Source organism: Tamandua tetradactyla, chromosome 8 (genome assembly GCF_023851605.1).
Source record: "Tamandua tetradactyla isolate mTamTet1 chromosome 8, mTamTet1.pri, whole genome shotgun sequence".
NCBI lineage: Eukaryota > Metazoa > Chordata > Mammalia > Pilosa > Myrmecophagidae > Tamandua > Tamandua tetradactyla.
Window position 1 is genome coordinate 25,557,549 of NC_135334.1, and position 18,632 is coordinate 25,576,180.

The window sequence follows — 18,632 nt, forward strand, 5'->3', positions numbered from 1 at the left end:
AAACTGCAGAAGCCTTGGTCTTTCTATCTATCAGCTCCAATTCTTCTACATAAGAAGTTAGTTGGGCTGTTCCTCAATTCCCCCTCCCTAGGCACATCCTGGAGTCTCAAAAACTTTCTCAAGGCAGTAGGCTGGGGGCAGTCATATGGGCTCGTCTCATTTGTTTTCTATGTCTCAGAAATCATTGTCCTTCGTTACCTGATATCCAGTGTCTGAAAACCATTGATTCTATATTCTGTATTTTTGCTGCTGTTGTTGTTTCAGGTGGAATGGAAATTGGCAAGAAGCAGAAGTCTCCGTTAGTTTTAAATGTAGGTTAAATAGCCAGTAGTTAATGATGAGCTCTTTAAAAGCTGAGTTGTGGTGACATTAAATATTCACTGTGGGTGATTTTGACTCTTTCCTTCAGAGGTTGGTATAAAAGGATTGGGGCAGTCAACTATAAAACTAAGCTGAATGTGCAACCTTAAGTGAAGTGTAGTGTTCTGTGAAACGGAATCTTTCTCCATATAACTTGTGCAGGTAAGTTGTGGTTAAGGCCCCAGAACATACATCTGCTCCCATCTTTTTCTTACTGCCCAAGAAGGCTCTGTGGTAGTATAAGGAACACTTTACCCATTAGTAGACTAGTATCCTACCTCTGCATGTTTGGCAAGTGAATTTTGGTTCCCATAATTTTTCTTGAAGTGCCAAGAATGTATTCAGTTCCACTGGATTAAAGAGTATATAATTATCTGCTTTCATCAGAAGCAACTTCTAGGAAGAGATCAGTGCTATGAAGCCTGTTGGGAGATCTGCATTTGTAAGGAGATAGTTTCAGCAAGGATAAGTCATATCTTAACATCTTAGTCTTAAATGACGGATTTGTTGCAAAAAAAATAGAAGTGGATGGAATCAGTGCTAAGACTTTTTTCCTGTGGCAGCATTTCAGAATAATATATTGTAGCTCGATTTGTGCTTGTGCCTCTCCTTTCAGTTAATATTAGAGTCAGAAGCCTGATCAGATCCAGCTGTTTTTTTCTTCTTAATCAATGCTTGTGGATAGGGGGAAATCTGTAAGGATATTAATGAAATCAGAAATCTCATATGAGTGAGGTGGTTGAATTGTATTTTTCTTCTTAATGAGATATGATTACAGATTTATTTCTTCAGTTACAGAGATTCTGGGATGCTAATGTGCCCTTACATTTGTTCAGTATTTTATATGGGACCAGAATTTTGTATTTTATTTTGCTCCATTACCTTGTTAGTTGTCCTTTCTCTGCATATCTGAGAAATATTTTTCTTCCCTATTTTTTTTTCACTGTGAAAAATAACATATACTAAACATATACTAAAAAGCAATAAATTTCAAAGCACACTGCAGCAGTTGGCTATAGGACACATTTCTACAGATTTCACCATGGGATCGACAATGCCTTCCTGACCAGAAGGGGGAAAAGAATTGTAACAAATAAGGTATCAGTGGCTGAGAGAGTTTACATAGAGTCTAGAGGCTACTCTGGAGATATTGCTACTTATCATGGTTTGCAAAACCTCTTCCCTGTTTTTAAAATTCATTGAATTTTAATCCATTGTATTTTAGTTTCTTCCTTGCTATAAAGCAGATATCATGCAATGGATTGGCTTGAGCAAAGGGAACTTATTGGCTCAAGGTTGTGAGACTATGAGAAGTCTAAATCAAGGCATCGTCAAGGTAATACTTTTTCCTGAAGACTGGCATTCTGGGGCTGGCTGCCAGTAATCCTTGGTCTTTGTCTCCTCTGTTCCATGGCAGTGCACATGGTGGCTTCTCCTAGCCTCTCCCTTCTCTTCTGGGTTCCATTGACTTCCAGCTTCTTGCTTCCTGTGACTTTTTCTATGTCAGAATTTAATTTTTCTTAAAAGGGCCTCCAGTAGTAGGATTAAGACTCATATTGATTTGAGGTGGGCCATTCCTTAACTCAAGTACCCTCATCAAAAGAACCTGCTTACAATGGGTTCACACCCACAGGAATGGATTAAATTTAAGGACATGTTTTTCTGGTGTGCATAGCTCAAAACCACCACAAAAATTGTGACTGTGTGTTCTAGTTTGCTAGCTGCTGGAATGCAATGTACCAGAAACGGAATGGCTGTTTAAAAAGGGAATTTAATGAGTTGCTAGTTTACAGTTCTAAGGCCGAGAAAATGTCCCAATTAAAACAAGTCTATAGAAATGTCCAATCAAAGGCATCCAGGGAAAGATACCTTGGTTCAAGAAGGCGGATGAAGTTCAGGGTGTCTCTCTCAAGTGAGAAGGCACATGGCGAACACAGTAAGGGCTTCTCTCTCGGCTGGAAGGGCACATGTCATCTGCTAGCTTTCTCTCCTGGCTTCCTATTTCATGAAGCTCCCCGGGAGGCGTTTTCCTTCTTCATCTCCAAAGGTTGCTGGCTCATGGACTCTCTGCATCTCATGGTTTCATTGTTCTGCTCTCTCTGAATCTCTCATTCTCCAAAATATTTCCTCTTTTATAGGACTCCAATAAACCAATCAAGACCCACTCAAATGGGTGGAGACATGTCATCCCCTAATCCAGTTTAACAACCATTCTTAACTAAATCACATCAACCAGGGAGATGATCTCATTACAGTTTCAAATATACAGTATTGAATAGGGATTATTCTACCTTTAAGAAATGAGATTTATATTAAAACATGGTTTTTCTTAGGGGGCATACTTCCTTTCAAACCAGCACACTGTGTTTTGTTAAATTAACTAATGCATCATCTGCCAGGCTTCTTTATGGCAAATAGGATTATAAAATCTTACATGTCTGGTTTATATCATTTGCTTTGAGCAAGAGATTAACCACTCCCATAGAAATAATAGTCTCCCTAATGTTTTTCAGGTTTGTCTAAGGATTTTGAAGAAGGTACTATAGGAAATAAATAAATACTTGGATTGTGGAAATTACCTTTCCTTTAGTAGTTTTCAGTGAGACTGGGTTGTTAGAGGCATTTTAGTTTTCCTTTATATATCACAGTCTCTGCTTCTTACAGTGATTTCCTCACTGCCTTTCTTAAGGAAGAGAGGCCTCCCTTATTAAAATTCGTTTAACAGTGATTATTGCTTGCTTAAATAAAAAAAAAAGTTCTACTCAGTCTGCTATGCACTGTGAAGGTATAAGGAGGGCTGAATTAAACCTCCTGCCCCCTTGAGCTGCACTGTCAAATAGGGTAGCCAACTAGCCACATATGGTGATTTCAATGTAAAGTTAGCTAATCAGTTCCTGAGTCACATTAGTCATAATACGAGTGCTTCATAGCCACATGAGACAAGTGGCCATCATGTTGGACAGTGCAGATAGAGAACTGTCCATTTGTTAGAGCTTGAGAGTTTGTTATATAGATGTCTACCCAAAACATAGTTGTTGTAGTGATATGTTCATTCTTGGAGTGACGTTAACCAAGGGATATCCAGGAAAACAGAAACACAAACAAAAACATGCAACTGAAAATTATTGATTGTTGGAGTATTGATGTGTTCTTGTCACTATATCTGCCCTTAACATTAGATTTTTCCCCAAAATTTGTCCCTCAAGAAAGAAGTTATATCTATTCAAGTTCTTAAAAAACTGTCATATCACTGATCAAACTTTCAACTTTATTTTGAACATCCAAATGTCCTTTATGAATGCTTATTTATGATGCTTAAAGAAGTCGCTTGGCAGAATTACTTAAAAAAAAAAAAAGAAAAGAAATTTAACACAAATTTAATTATTTGGGTTTGACTTCCCAAAGTGTTGCAAATTGTTGTAAACAAGCCTTTTAATGAAAGGTGAAATAAAACTCTATGTTACTTTACTATGGAGATCACAATTATGTGCCTGCAGGAGAAATGAAAAACTATCCTATTTACTGAATGGGTACTTAGGGTAATAGTGTCATATATATATATATCCTAAGCAACCTGGATGAGATGATTTGCTAAGGAAAATATCACTAGAAAAGTGATAATAAAGATTATTTCATGATGGTGGACATGTGCATGGGGAGAATTTGAATAAAATTCTTAATAATGTGTAAGCAGAGAAAAAACAAAGCACTTTTCTGTGATTTCTTTTCAAAGATTATTTCATGATAGTAGACATATGTGCATGGAGAGAGTTTGAGTAAAATTCTTAATAATGTATAAGAGGAGAAAAAACAAAGCACATGTACGCATAGCTAAATAAAAGAAAAATTATACCTAGACATTTAACCATTTCAATTTCTTCCCTAAAAGTTAATATATTCAGGTTATCTAAAACAATATCTTATTTTCTTAAAAAGAGTCATCTCATTTGGAAAATAGTAGATTTTCTTATATTCAGGGCTTTTTTCCCTTATATTTAGGATTCAGTTAAATTTGGGCATATAAAATTTCTGCTTCTGGAGGTACTCTTACTTTTTCCCCAAGAGTTTGCAGAGGTGGGTTGATTAAAATTTATTACGTCACTGAAAGTGAAATCAGAAGACTACTGAATAATCCCTTTAAAATGGATTTTAAAATGTAGAAAAATCGATGTGTCTATAAATGTGTTAAAAGTGCACAGAAAAAAAACCTGGAAGGAAATACCAAAATGTTAACAGTGGTTCTCTCTGGGCTGTAGGTTTAGGATGGTTTGTATTTGCTCCTTTATTTATTTATTTTTGTTTCCTAATTTTCTATAATGAATATGCATTATTTTTATAATTATAAAAATAAAAGAAAACTTAATGATCACTTAAAGAGGATGTGCTAACAAAAACTCTTGATTTTATTTTATAGATCCATGCTTTCTACATTTGTTAAATAAATGGAAAGGAGATTCTTTGGACAAAAAGACTTACTCCATGTGGATGTCATTTCCTAAGAGAAAATGTATTATCTAGATAGCACTTTTGTTTTGTTTTTTGTTTGTTTGTTTTTAATCTTTAACAATATCCAGGATGTTATGCAAATGATGCATCTTCACAATTCTTATCCAAATTATTAAAACTTAAGATTCTTCGGCATATATGGAAAACATTGCATGGCCAATCCACAGTCTGAAAGAAACATCTAAATGCCAACTGCCAGAATGCTAGGATACTCACAGGAAAGATTGATTACATGTAAAATAATTTAAAAGTGCTCAGCGTTTTTCAGCCCATTTCACATTAATTTCTGATGAAATAATGTAGAAAGATTACTTTGGGGTTGAAGGTAATTTTGGTCTGCTTTTTTTGATCATGACTTTCTGTGACCTTGAATAAGTCAAGTTGTATATTTCTAATTTCCTCTATATTACTCCTTATTTTCTATTCCAGGAAAACTTTTTTTTTTAATGTAAATTGCTTTGACCTATTTGGAAGAAATGCATGTTCTAAGTAATTTGAATATAAATCTATTCTTGGTATGCAATTTCTCCTCTTTTTCTACTTCAGTGCCACTTGTTACATCATACACAGTAACAAAATGGCTTATTTCTTTGCATGTTTTTGGATGAGTGGAAAAAAGGAAAAGATTAGGAAGTCTCTGTATTTAGAAAGGGACTTTTTGAGATCTCCCAGAGGATGTGAGCTAAAAGACTAACCCTCTTTACTGCCTTACAAAATATAGTACAGATGACCTGCATGTAAAAATGCACTGCCTGTTGCTTTGGACATCACTTGACACTAAGAAGCTATGCATTTTGTATTTTTGCATGTCAGAATCTTAGCCAGAGGAATTAAAAATAAATATTTAAGTAGGTTCCTGACTTTTCCTATCAAGGAGGCACCGAGACAGGCAATTTACTTTGCGAGTCTTTTTGTTCGTCTGTTTTTATGCTGCAGAGAAATGTGATGTTTGCTTCTGATGATTCCAAATGCGCATGCATTATATGATCAGAGCAGAGTATAGAAAATGCCAGTGCAATCTGTGGAGAGCTGTATGATAACATGTGACCCTTGTGACAGAAATAAATGTGCCCTGGCTAAAAGGAGCCATTAATCTGACTGAAAATATTACCACACAGTGTGCACATTAATCCTTGCAGTTTAATGGCAGCCACCCTCATATATAAAACCTACTCAGTGTTTTCACAAATGTCTGATCAGTAGACAGCTGCACTGATGCTAACTGTGACAGTTGTAGGGCACTTGGGTAAAATCTTTCCATGTCAAGTGAAACTGAATTTCTAAATGCTCTTGTTCTGAAATAGAACATTGATTCTTAGATTAAGCGAGATTAGCAGTATGGGCTAATTTCAGCATTTTTGGTTTGATATTTTGAAAAATTTATAAATTTGGGCCCAAACAAAATGATTTTTTTTTTTGCTGCACCCAAACTCCTTCACTTAGATAGAAGGTGATTTAAAACTTATGCTGAAAGTCTTCTTGTCCAGTTTGATTGACACTTATCGTTGGTTAATTTAAAAAGTCATAAAAAATTAAAAATATATGCCATCAATTTTAAATTGTAATGGTTATACATACATACATCTATCATCCATCTATCTATCTATCTATTTTTATTTATTTGTCAATATTTGTCATAAGGGCAAGGCATTTTCTTCACTGACTTGAGTTCTATGACATCTTTCTTGCATAAACCACATCCATGATGCGATCTCTGTGATTTTCAATCTCTTTCTCTCTAAAATGAAGTTGTAATTTAAGGACATTGTGAAACAATCTAAATGCAAAATCTTCCTAGAATTTTACTGTATTTCTCCCCAAACTTATCACTTATTTAACCGATACCTAATTTGTTAATACTTTTTTAAATGACTCATCTTTACCAAGTTTTTTCAAGCACTTTTTTTAATCAATTTTATTGTGATGTATTCACATGTCATATGATCCATCCAAAGTATACAATAATGGCTTGCAGTTTGATAATATAGTTGTGCATTTATCACCACAATAAAATTTAACATGTTCACTACTTCCCTCCCAAAAAGAAAGAAAAATAGAGAGGAAAATGCAAAACAACACACACCCCTTATCCCCTTATTATTATTATTATCTTTACTCATCTTCCCATACACTGGCTAAGGGAAGTGTCAGACACAAGGATTTTACAATTATACCGTCACATGATGAAAGCTATATAGTTATATAATCCTTATCAAAGATCAAAGCTACTGGATTACCTTAAACAATTTCAGGTATTTCCTTCTTAGCTACTCTAATACACAAGGAAATAAAAAGAAATATCTATGTAATGAGTCAGTAGTCATAATCATTTGTTAAATCCTAATTATCTTAGTTACACCTCATCCTTCTCAATTGATCATTCTCTTGCTCTTTGCGGATATCTGGGTAATGGCCATTTTAATTTCTCCATGCTAGAAAGGGTGTTAACCTTATGGGGTAGAGGAATGAAACTGGTTGATGTTCTTAGAGAGATTGCTGCCTCTGGGTTTCAGGGCTTATTTGGCATAGGAATAATCTGGAGGCCTTAAGTTTCTGAAAAAATATTTAATAGAAAAATTTTATAGAGTCTTAGATAGAGCTCAGAGTATTCTTTAGGGTTTTCAAGAATACTCTTGGTTGGGACTTGGCATACTGTGGTAGCTTGCAATATCTGGCTGAAGCTTGCATTAAGAGTAACTTCCAGAATACCCTCTCTTTTCTGTTTGAAATCTCTTATCCACTAGAACTTTATTTGGTTTCATTTCTTTCCCCCCTTTTGGTCAAGTAGGCATTCTCAATCCCATGATGCCAGGGCCACTTTCATCCCTAGGAGTCATGTCCCACATAGGAGAGAGGATAATGAGTTTATTTGCAGAGTTCGTGGAGAGAGAGAGAGGCCACATCTGAGCAACAAAAGAGGTTCGCTGGGGGTGACTGTTAGGCATCATTATAAGTAGGCTTACCTTCACCATTAAAGAAATAAGCTTAATAAGGGCAAGCCTCAAGACCACGGGCTTGGATTTTTAAATTGGGAGTCCCGAATGCTTGAGAGAATATCAGGAATTTCCCAGGTGGGGAAATGTAATAGTTCCACACTTTTCCCCAGTCCTTCAAGGGGACTTTGTAAATATACCTAAAGTACATTAGAATATATTGGGGTATTGCCTTAACCTTTATAGAATAACAAGATCTCATTCCCTATTCTAGGTTCCATGTAGTTATGTTGTTCAATGCTGACTTTCAGAGCTGCAAAACTCTAGCTCTGATTTTCAGGTGTCACACAGATACACAAAATTCCACTAAATGACCAGGTTATACACAAAGAGCACAGCATCTCAGAATTTAGAAATAACAGTTCAAGCTAAGGAATAGATGTGACTGCTATAAGAACTTACATTCTAGGAATCTTTACAGTGAACCTTACTGAATATTCTGTGCTCCTTAATCACTCATTGCCCAATCTCTGCCCACGTTATATCCCCTGATTGCCTATGCTCTCTAATTCAATTCTTAAGCTTTTGCTTATTATAATTAGTTTATATATTAGTGAGATCATACCATATTTATTCTTTTTTTCCTGTGATATTTCTCTTAACAATGTCCTCAAGGTTCATTCACTTCGCTGCATGCCTTACAGCTTCATTTCTTCTTGCAGCCACTCAGTATTCTGTTGCATGTATACCCCACGGTACACCCTTCCATTCATCAGTTGATGTATCCTCAGGCCACCTCCATCCGTTGCAAATCATGAATAATGCCACCATAAACACCAGTGCACAAATGCCTATTCCTGTCCCTACTTTCGGTTCTTACAAGTATGCACCTAATAACACCGTTGTAGGATCATATGGCAACCCTATACTTAGCCTCCCATGGAACCACCAGGCTGTCCTCCAGAGGGGTTGCACCAGTCTACTTCCCTACCAATAGTGAATAGCTACATCTCTTTCTCCACATCTTCTCCAGCACTGGTATCTTTCTGTTTATTTTTTGAACAGTTTTATTCAACCACCATACAATATATTCTAAGTGTACAATAAATGGCTACCAGTGTAATTACATAGTTATGCATTCACCACCACAATCTCTATAGCATTTCCATTTTCCCACTAAGAAAGAAGAAAAAGAAAGAGAGAAACAAAACAAAACAAAACAAAACAACAACAAAAAAAGTGAAACACCAACAGTAAGAATCTCAAATCCTCCCTTATATCTGCTTCTTATCAACATTTAGGTTTGGTGTATTGCCTTTGCTACAATTAATGAAAGAATATCATAATGTTACTGCTACTTGTAAATCTTAGTTTGTATTAATTGTATTTTTTCCATGTACCATCCCATTTTTAACACCTTGCAATGGTGACATTCATTTTTTTCTCCCTCATATAAAAACTCTCTTATGTTTGTATATTTAATCACCATCATTGTCCACTGTAGGTTTTGCTTAGTTATACAATCCCAGTTTTTATCCTCTATCTTTCCTTCTTGTGTCCTACATGCCCCTGGCCTTCCACTTTCAACCATATTCACAGTCAGCTTTGTTCATTATATTTACAATATTGTGCTACCATTCACATAGTATTGTGCTATCCATTTCTGAATCTTTACAATCAATTCTATTGAATATTCTGTACTTCTTCAGCATCAAATGCCCAATCTCTACCCTCTTTCTACCTCCTGATAGACAGTGTTCTCAGTTTTAATGCATAAGGTTTGTTTATTATGGTTAGCTCATATTAGTGAGACCATACGGTATTTGTCCTTTTGTTTCTGGCTTATTTCATTCAACATAATGTCCTCAAGGCTCAACCACCTTGTTGCATGCATCGTGAATTTATTCTGTCTTATAGCTGCACAGTATCCCATCATATGTATATACCACAGTTTGTTTATTCAGTTGTCTGTTGATGGACATTTGGGCTGTTTCCATCTCTTTCAATCATGAATAATGCCTTTATAAACATTGGTTTGCAAATGTCCATTCATGTCCTTGCTTTCAGTTCTTCCTAATATCTGTCTAGTAATGGGATTGCTGCATCATATGGTAATTCTATACTTAGATTCCAGAGGAACTGCCGAACTGCCTTCCAGAGCAGCTACACCATTCTATATTCCAACCAGACAGTAAATAAGTGTACTTGTTTCTCTACATCCTCTCCAGCACTTGTAGTCTTCTGTTTTGGTTTGTTTGTTTTTTATAATGGCCAGTCTATAGGTGTAAGATGATATCTCATTTTGGTTTTGATTTTTATTTCCCTAATAGCTAAGGAAGTTGAGCATCTTTTCATATGCTTATTATTATTTTTTTTTTGCATTGGCAGGCACCAGAAATTGAACCCAGTTCTCTGGCATAGCAGACAAGAACTCTTCCTGCTGAGCCACTGTGGCCCACCCTTTTCATATGCTTTTGACCCATGTTTTCCTCTTTGGAAAAGTATATCTCCATGTATTTTACTCATTTTTTGATTGGATTGTTTGCTTTTTGTTGTTGTTGAGTTGTAGGATCTCTTTATGCATTCTGGATAATAAACCCTTATCCAATACATGATTTCCAAATATCCTCTCCCATTGTGTAGGCTGCCTTTTTACTTTCCTGACAAAGTCCTTTCACATGCAAAAAATATTCAGTTTTGGGGCATTCCCATTTATCTCTTTCTTCTTTCATTACCCACATTTTGGCTATAGCGTCTCCTGGTAGGAGGTAGTTTCTTAAGGATACTACCACCAGATCTGTAAGATATTTCTGTACATTTTCTTCTAAAAGTTTTATGGTCTTAGCACTGATGTTTAGGTCTTTGATTCATTTTGAGTTAGTTTTTGTGTAAGGTATGAGATATGGGTCCTCTTTCATTCTTTTGGATATGGATATCCAGTTCACCAAGCACCATTTGTGGAAGAGGCTGTTCTAAACCAGTTGGATCAACTTGACCGCCTTAGCAAAAATCGTCTGTAGGTGAGAGGGTCTATTTCTGAACATGCAACCTGATTCCATTGGTCAGTATATCTATTTTTATGCCAGTACCATGCTGTTTTCACCACTGTAGCTTTGCTACATGCTTTTAAAGTCAGGTAGTGTGAGACCTCCCCCTTCATTTTTCTTTCTCAAGATATTTTTAGCTATTTGGGGTACCTTGCCCTTCTAAATAAATTTGATTATTCATTTTTCTGTTTCTACAAAGTAAGTTGTTAGGATTTCAATTGGTATTGCATTGAATCTATAGATTAATTTGAGTAGAATTGATATTTAACTATATTTAATTTTCCAATCTGTGGATACCATATGTCCTTCCATTTATTTAAGTCATCCTTGATTTTTTAAGTAATGTTTTGAAGTTTTCAGTGTATAGGTCTTTTATGTCCTTGGTTAAATTTATTCCTAAATATTTGATTCTTTTGGTGGCTACCATAAATGGAATTTTCTTCTTGATTTTCTCCTTTAATTGCTCATTCCTAGTACATAGAAACACTACTGATTTTTGCATGTTGATTTTGTATCCTGCCACTTTGCTGTACTCGTTTATTAGCTCTAGTAGCTTTGCTGTAAACTTTGTAAGATTTTCTACATGTAGGATCAGATCATCTGCAATCAGTGAAGGTTATACTTCTGCCTTTCCACTTTGGATGCCTTTTATTTCTTTTTCTTGCCTAATTGCTATAGCTATAACTTTAAGCACAGTGTTGAATAATAATGGTCACCTAACCCAGTTTAGGAACCACTCTTGATAGGGTTACATCTCCAGGGAGATGATCTAATTACAGATTCAAACATGTGGTATTGAATAGGGATTATTCCACCTTTACGAAATGGGATTTAGATTAAAACATTGTCTTGTTCCTGATCAAGTGTGATATTAGCTGTGGGTTTTTCATATATTCCCTTTATCATGTTGAAGAAGTTACCTTCTATTACTATCCTTTGAAGTGTTTTCATCGAGAAAGGATGCTGAATTTCGTCAAATGCCTTTTCTGCATCAATCGAGATAATCATGTGATTTTTCTCCTTTAATTAGTAATCTGGTGTATTACATTGATTGGTTTTCTTGTGTTGAAACATCCTTGCATACTAGGAATAAAGCCTACTTGGTCATGGTGAATTCTTTTAATGTGTTGGTGGATTTGATTTGTAAGTGTTTTGTTTAGGATTTTTGAATCTATGTTCATTAAAGAGATTGGTCTGTAATTTTTGTTTCTTGTAGTATCTTTGTCTGGCTTTGGTTTTAGGGGGATGTTGACTTCATAGAATGAATTCAGTAGCTTCCCCTCCTCTTCAGTTTTTTAGAAGAGTTTGAGCGGGATTGGCCAAATTCTTTCTTGAATACTTGTAGAATTTACATGTAAAGCCATCTGGTCCTGGACTTTTCTTTTTTGGGAGCTTGTTGATACTTGATTTAAATATCTTTACTTGTGGTTGTTTTGTTGAGGTCTTCTATTTCTTCTCAAGTCATTGTTCGTTATTCGTTCTTTTCAAGGAAGTTATCCATTTCATCTAAGTTGTTTAGTGTGCTGGTTTGAAAGGATGTATGTCCCCTTTTAATCTAAATCCCATTTCATAAAGGTGGAATAATCCCTATTCAATACCATATGTTTGAATCTGTAATTAGATCATCTTCCTGGAGATGTAACCCTATCAAGAGTGGTTCCTAAACTGGGTTAGGTGACCACATGTCTCCACCCATTTGGGTGGGTCTTGATTAGTTTTTGAAGTCCGATAAAAGAGGAAACATTTTGGGGAATGAGAGATTCATAGAAAGCAGAGCAGAACAACATAGCCACGAGAAGCAGAGTCCACCAGCCAGTGACCTTTGGAGATGAAGAAGGAAAATGCCTCCCGGGGAGCTTCATGAAACAGGAAGCCAGGAAGAGAAGCTAGCAGATGATGCTGTGTTTGCCATGTGCCCTTCCAGATGAGAAAGGAACCCTGACCATGTTCACCAGGTGCCTTTCCAGATGAGAGAGAAACTCTGTGTTCGCCATGTGCCCTTCCACTTGAGAGAGAAACCCTCAATTTCATCGGCCTTCTTGAGTCAAGGTGTCTTTCCCTGGATGCCTTTGATTGGACATTTCTATAGATTTGTTTTAATTGGGACATTTTCTCGGCCTTAGAACTGTAAACTAGTAACTCATTAAATTCCTCTTTTTAAAAGCCATTCTGTTTCTGGTATATTGCATTCCAGCAGCTAGCAAACTAGAACGTCTCATTATCTCCTTTATTTTTGTGGAGCCAGTAGTTATGTCCCCCCCCCCTTCCATTTCTGATTTTATTTATTTCCACCCTCTCTTATTTTATCAGCCTACCTGAGGATTCATCAATTTTATTGATTTTCTCAAAGAACCAACTTCTGGTTTTGTTGATTCTCCCTCTTGTTTTCACATTCTCAGTTTTATTTATTTCTCCTGTAACCTTTGTATTTCTTTCTTTTTGTTTGCTTTGGTCGTAATTTGCTGTTATTTCTCTAGTTCCTCTACATCAGCAATTAAGTCCTCGATTTTTGCTCTTTCTTCTTTTTTAATATAGGTGTTTAGAGCAATAATTTTCCCTTTATTGTTGCATCTTATAAGTTTTGATATTCAAGCATTCTTCTTAATTTTGATGGAAACAATAAATCACTTTTTTCACTCACATTTCATTGATATTTATGATATATCTGATATATACCTTTTTAATTAAATCAGAAGATTACATTAACAAACACAACGAGAATAAATAAGTTTGGGAACAAACCCCTTGATCTAGTGGTAAATATGCAAACCATCTGGTAAGACTAGACACATATAGGCATACTAGAGAAGCCTAGTAGCATGAGGGTTCAGAATATCCAGAGCATTGCTTAGCAGGTTTTACAGAGGAAACACAGGTCATTGTTTAATGAAGCTTGATTTTTCTGTAAATGTCTACAAATGGCTACAGCTGAAAACTGATCAAGAATTTAATTTTTGCCATTGCTTTTCCTTTTCTTCTCCAAATTAAAAGCCTTTATAGTTAATAAAATGCTGATGAAACTGTTGTTAAATAATGTACATGCTAACATTATGTTATAGATTTTAATTTATAATAATTGGCTATTTTACTACTATGTGATACTATATAATAAGTTATAATAAATGACTACTACTTCGTGTATTTATTATATATGCAATATATTTATTGATTGATTTGTAATCCTAGTTTAGTTTTTTCAGGTAGATATGCTGCCAAATATCAAATAAAATTGGAAAGGTGAGGTTATCAAGGATTTAAGTATCCTAATACTCTGATAAGATTCTAGGAGTGTCAGCCGTCCCATATATTGTGTCAGAGGTATAGTAGTATGAGTGGATCTGATCCTTATCAAAAAGTTAAATAAAAGTAAAGTTACTTTTGCTTATTCATAGTACCTGTATGTTTTTTCCCTTCTATAGAAAGTGCATGGGGACTTTTTTAATGGTGACATTTATGGCCCTTGATGGATGCATGCTTCTACCAGACCAAGTCCAGGTATTTTTGTTGGGAATATGGGGAATTGATTTAAGCAAATATCCTTTTTAAAATTCTTTTTAAAAAGAAGGGGGGGAAAGGAGTAAGAAGGTTGTAATAGAAAATTTAATTGGGAAGACTTCAAATACAAAAGAGACTTAATGATGGGCATAAATGTAAATGTTAGGAACATGTTTGAAAGAGAAACTTGGCCTTAGAAAGGAGTCTATAGTAGCAAGTAATTCAAAGACTGTAGGTTTTGAGATTGAGATACACTCATCGCCAGAATAAAAGTGAACATATCTAAATTTCACTGACAAGGATCATAGGTATATTCAAAATGAGAAGAAGCAGCAATTCTGAGGTAAGTAGATTTGGGTGCTACTAGAATAGCCAGGAGTCTCAGTTTTCCCCAGCAGGAAGCAAGGTACATTCTTCAGCCTTCCTAGTTGAACTAATGCAGTGGTCAATGGACCTTGAGTCTAAGGAGACAAATTTCTGTTCATCTTCAACCTTCCCTATTATGCTTTTTCATGCATTCATCTTATTCTTTCCATTATTCTTAATTTAGTCATCTAGATTGCTGCTTTAAAAGGAAAATTTGCCTAAAATGGACTTTTCAAGTAAAACCATCACTGTCCAGGTTTTTGGAATCCTTCTTAACACATTTCATATGGGAAGAGAAGGGACTGTTTTCTCTAATATTGAAAACTTATTTCCTGGAGCACCCCTAATTAACTTGGTTCACAAGTTGAATGATTCGGTAGAATTTAGAGGGTTATGGCATTCAGAGAACAGCAGTCAACTGTCAAAAATCTGTAGGAGATGGTGATAATGACCTCTGTATAAGGTCACTGGTGCTTGAATGCTTGCAGTATTTTGGCACTAGGTATACCATGTCATGCTGATCTTGGAACCAGTGCCAAGACTGACTGTGTGGGGCCAAAAGAACTTTGAGTGCAGTGACACGAGGCAAAAGAGCCTGAGCCTCTAGCCTTGTCTGATTGATCCTTAATAGAAGATGTGCCTTGTCTGAGTGGGTTACGTTAATTTTTCTGTTGGTAGAGACTTGAAGAATCAGTGAATGAGATAAACATTAAGTTTGGAACTTTTAACAGATAATGGCAGCTTTACTCTATGTTCCTGTCACCTAGTACCTAGTAGATGCTTGGTTGTTGAATGAAGAAGGATCAGTTGAACTACATTTTCTGGGTAAGAAACACTGTGTAGAGGTCTAATAGCATTGCTATCTTCATTAGATTTGCAAAAGTAATGAAGTTCCAGGTATGCATTTAAGCATTATAGAGTACTTTCTTTGGGATTATAAGCATAAACGTATTCAGTGATCTCCTAGTTTTATTGGTTTTTATTTGTGAAGAAAAATTAAATAGTATCTTGCCTCTTTTGCTTTCCTTTTAATCATTCATTGTTAAATAGAGGCTTAGGCCATCTGTCTCTGCCAAGATCTGCCTAGATATGGAAGACTGTATAATACAGATACTAAAAAAAAATCTCTAATAATCTGTTTATACTATTATTCTTCAGTCTTCTCCTTAAATAGTTTTAAGTAAATTTCCTACCGACTAAACTGCAAATTTATCTGTTAATTAAAAGCTTTTTTGTTGACGAGGTCTCAGTACTCTTCAGGCCTGTGGGAATTGTACTTAGCTGTCTTTCCTCTTGAAGATAAAATAGAGAACAGGAAATCTTGTGACGGTGAAATACTAAAACTGTCAATTTTCTGATACCAAGATATATTCTTTTGAGAATCAACATTCCAAATGGCTAATCTAGTTAACTCTCAGTGATGCAAGATAGGGCAAAGGGATTTGACCATGTTTTGGCACTTGATTTTATTTTATTTTATGCTGAATCCTGGTTAGGCAATTCTGCCTCATCAATATTCCATAGGTATAGGCATCATTAACCTCAGTGAAGAGTTTATTACAAACCATTGTTAGAACTTGTTTTTGAATAATATTACTCCATTATTTAAATGAGACAAACTGCCTGTGTCCAAACTCAGTCAACAGAGTTCAAAATTGTTCAGAATGTGGAAGGAAAGGTTGGGAGAGTGATTTGGGGGCAGGCTTGTGTGTCTGTGCATGTCTCTGTGTCTGTGTGTGGGCACATGCACACACAATGTAAACATACAGTATGAATTTTCCTTGAAATAAATTTGCTTCTTAGAATTGCCTCCTTCCCAATCAAATGCAGAATATGGTGAGGAACCATAAGCAATCATAAATAATGACTTGTGTACACCATTCAGGGTCAGCTTCAACAAGACACAGGTCACTCAAAATATTCATATGCTACAGAGTTAAATCTACTCTGGGACTCTTAAAATGGTTCAAGTGAGAGCTGGTTAGTCATAGGTAGAACCTGAGTTACACATTCTGATTTCCTTTATGTGCTGCAGATTAACTGCAACACTGACTACCACTTCATTATAATCCTGCTGACTTCTTTCTGGCAAGAGAATTGCCAGGGACCCAGCTTTGCATGTCTGGAAACCTGTCAGTAGCTGTGGTTAAAAAGGATTATTTGTTAATGAGATTGAACAGACAAGCTGTAGATATTGATGGTGATTCAATGTTGTATGCTGTATGAGTGGTTGTTTTGCTTGCTTAAAGGTGCTTTTGCTACCCTCTCCCACCCTTTTTTTCCTTTTAGCGGAATTTGAAGTCCATAAAGTGGGGCATTCTCGATTACCTACAAACATCATCGAGTATTTTAGGTGATTTGTACTCAAAATGTAAATTATAGGTTAAAATACAGTTTGAGTAGTTTGAATCCTACTACATTTATGCTCAATAAATATTAGTAATCACTTTGAGGACCACAGATATATCAAGGAGGCTTCATCTTATTGTGGAATTAAAATCCTAAAAGAAGTATATTCTCGTTGTAGTAAGTTTCAAGAACCCAATAAGACGTTAACGCAGAGCACCTTTAGAAGGGGCTCAAGGTCGTCATTGGCACTCTTTCTTTGAAAGCATGTGAGTTCCCTTCCTCACACTTTTATTTTGCCTTAAGATGACAACCTAAGGGGTTAAGACAAGAATCTAGGGGTTCTGCTGACAGCACGGCCATACAACTACAGTTTCCTTTCTGTGCATCAGCACAATCTGAGATTGCAGTGGTGCTTGTGGCCTTTAGGATTTAGTCATGGAATGTAAGGAATTTTCAACAGGAAATGTATCTGGTTTTGAAATATTTTCTTTTGCTGTTGTGGCTTAACCTGAATGCCTTTTGGGTATCAGCATTTAATTCTAGGATTTCATTTGGAAGGTATGTGTATATGGTTTTCTTTCTCTTAAGTTACCTCTTTGATGCTATTCATGCACAGGTTCTGCTACCATTAATAATCAAGTAAGCAGTGTTAGCAGCTTTTGACAACTGCTCCATTTCCATCTATGCTTAAGAATGTGAAACCTTTATCAGCAATATAATTTAATTTCATTGTATCTTTTTGATTGGGATGCAACCACAAAGTCAGCAAAAAGTACAAGAGGCTTTCAGGGTGGCTCATTTGTATTGTAGTTGTACTTAGCATATTATTTGGCTGCTTTTTGAATCTTTAATAACAAGTACATTATCAGTGTCAACTTGGAAATATTATTTAACTGGAAGTCAAAATAGCAGGTATATTATTTAATTTCCAAAGGAAATTTATTGCCTTTATGTTATTTATGTTCTTAGCCAATTGACTGCAGAACCTGACCTAATATCTGGCACACAGCAGGTACTCAGTGAATGGATCTCATCTCTATTGTGGTTGTTATTCAAGACCCTCAAGATATGTTTGACTGAAGGACACCTAGAGATTGGAATATCAAGGCTTTTGTGAGGATAAATGAGGAGCACTGTGTGAAATTTGTGAAGTGTCACATTCTAGTTTATGCCTTATTATCTTTATATTTCATGGGTCTCAAACTTAACATTACTGGGAAATAAATTGTGTTTGGAACAGTACAGAGCTGGCTTGTGAGTGTTTACATGAACTATTATCTTACATTTAAACTAAATAAACTTAAACCATTCAACAAAGATTGAGTCAGGATCTTATTCATCCTTAAGAAAAAAACCTTTCTCAATGCCAGCCATGCAGTAGATACTCATTAAATATTTATTGCCAGCTAGCTCAGCTTTGGATACATAAGAGATGTACACTTTTGTTGAATGACTGATTTGAAAATATAGCATTCATTGTAGTCAAGAAAGGGACCCATTTCTCTAAGGAAGTTAGTAATATGGCTTTGTCATGTCTTTCCCTTGAGCTGATCTTCAGGAATGCTATCTCAGTGGG

The 18,632-nt window shown here is 35.6% G+C and overlaps 1 protein-coding gene across 8 annotated transcripts in view; it reads left to right on the forward strand.

Moving 5' to 3' along the window:
* CADM1 (cell adhesion molecule 1) overlaps positions 1–18,632 on the forward strand; it is a 360,723-nt gene that overhangs the window by 148,748 nt on the left and 193,343 nt on the right. Inside the window, exon 2 of one of the 8 annotated variants that reach the window (XM_077112843.1) lies at positions 14,266–14,341. The exons of the other annotated variants lie outside the window; for them this stretch is intronic. Coding sequence (XP_076968958.1) covers positions 14,314–14,341 — 28 coding nt within the window. The 5' untranslated portion in view covers positions 14,266–14,313. The remainder of the gene's footprint in view (positions 1–14,265; positions 14,342–18,632) is intronic. 8 annotated transcript variants of the gene reach the window in all.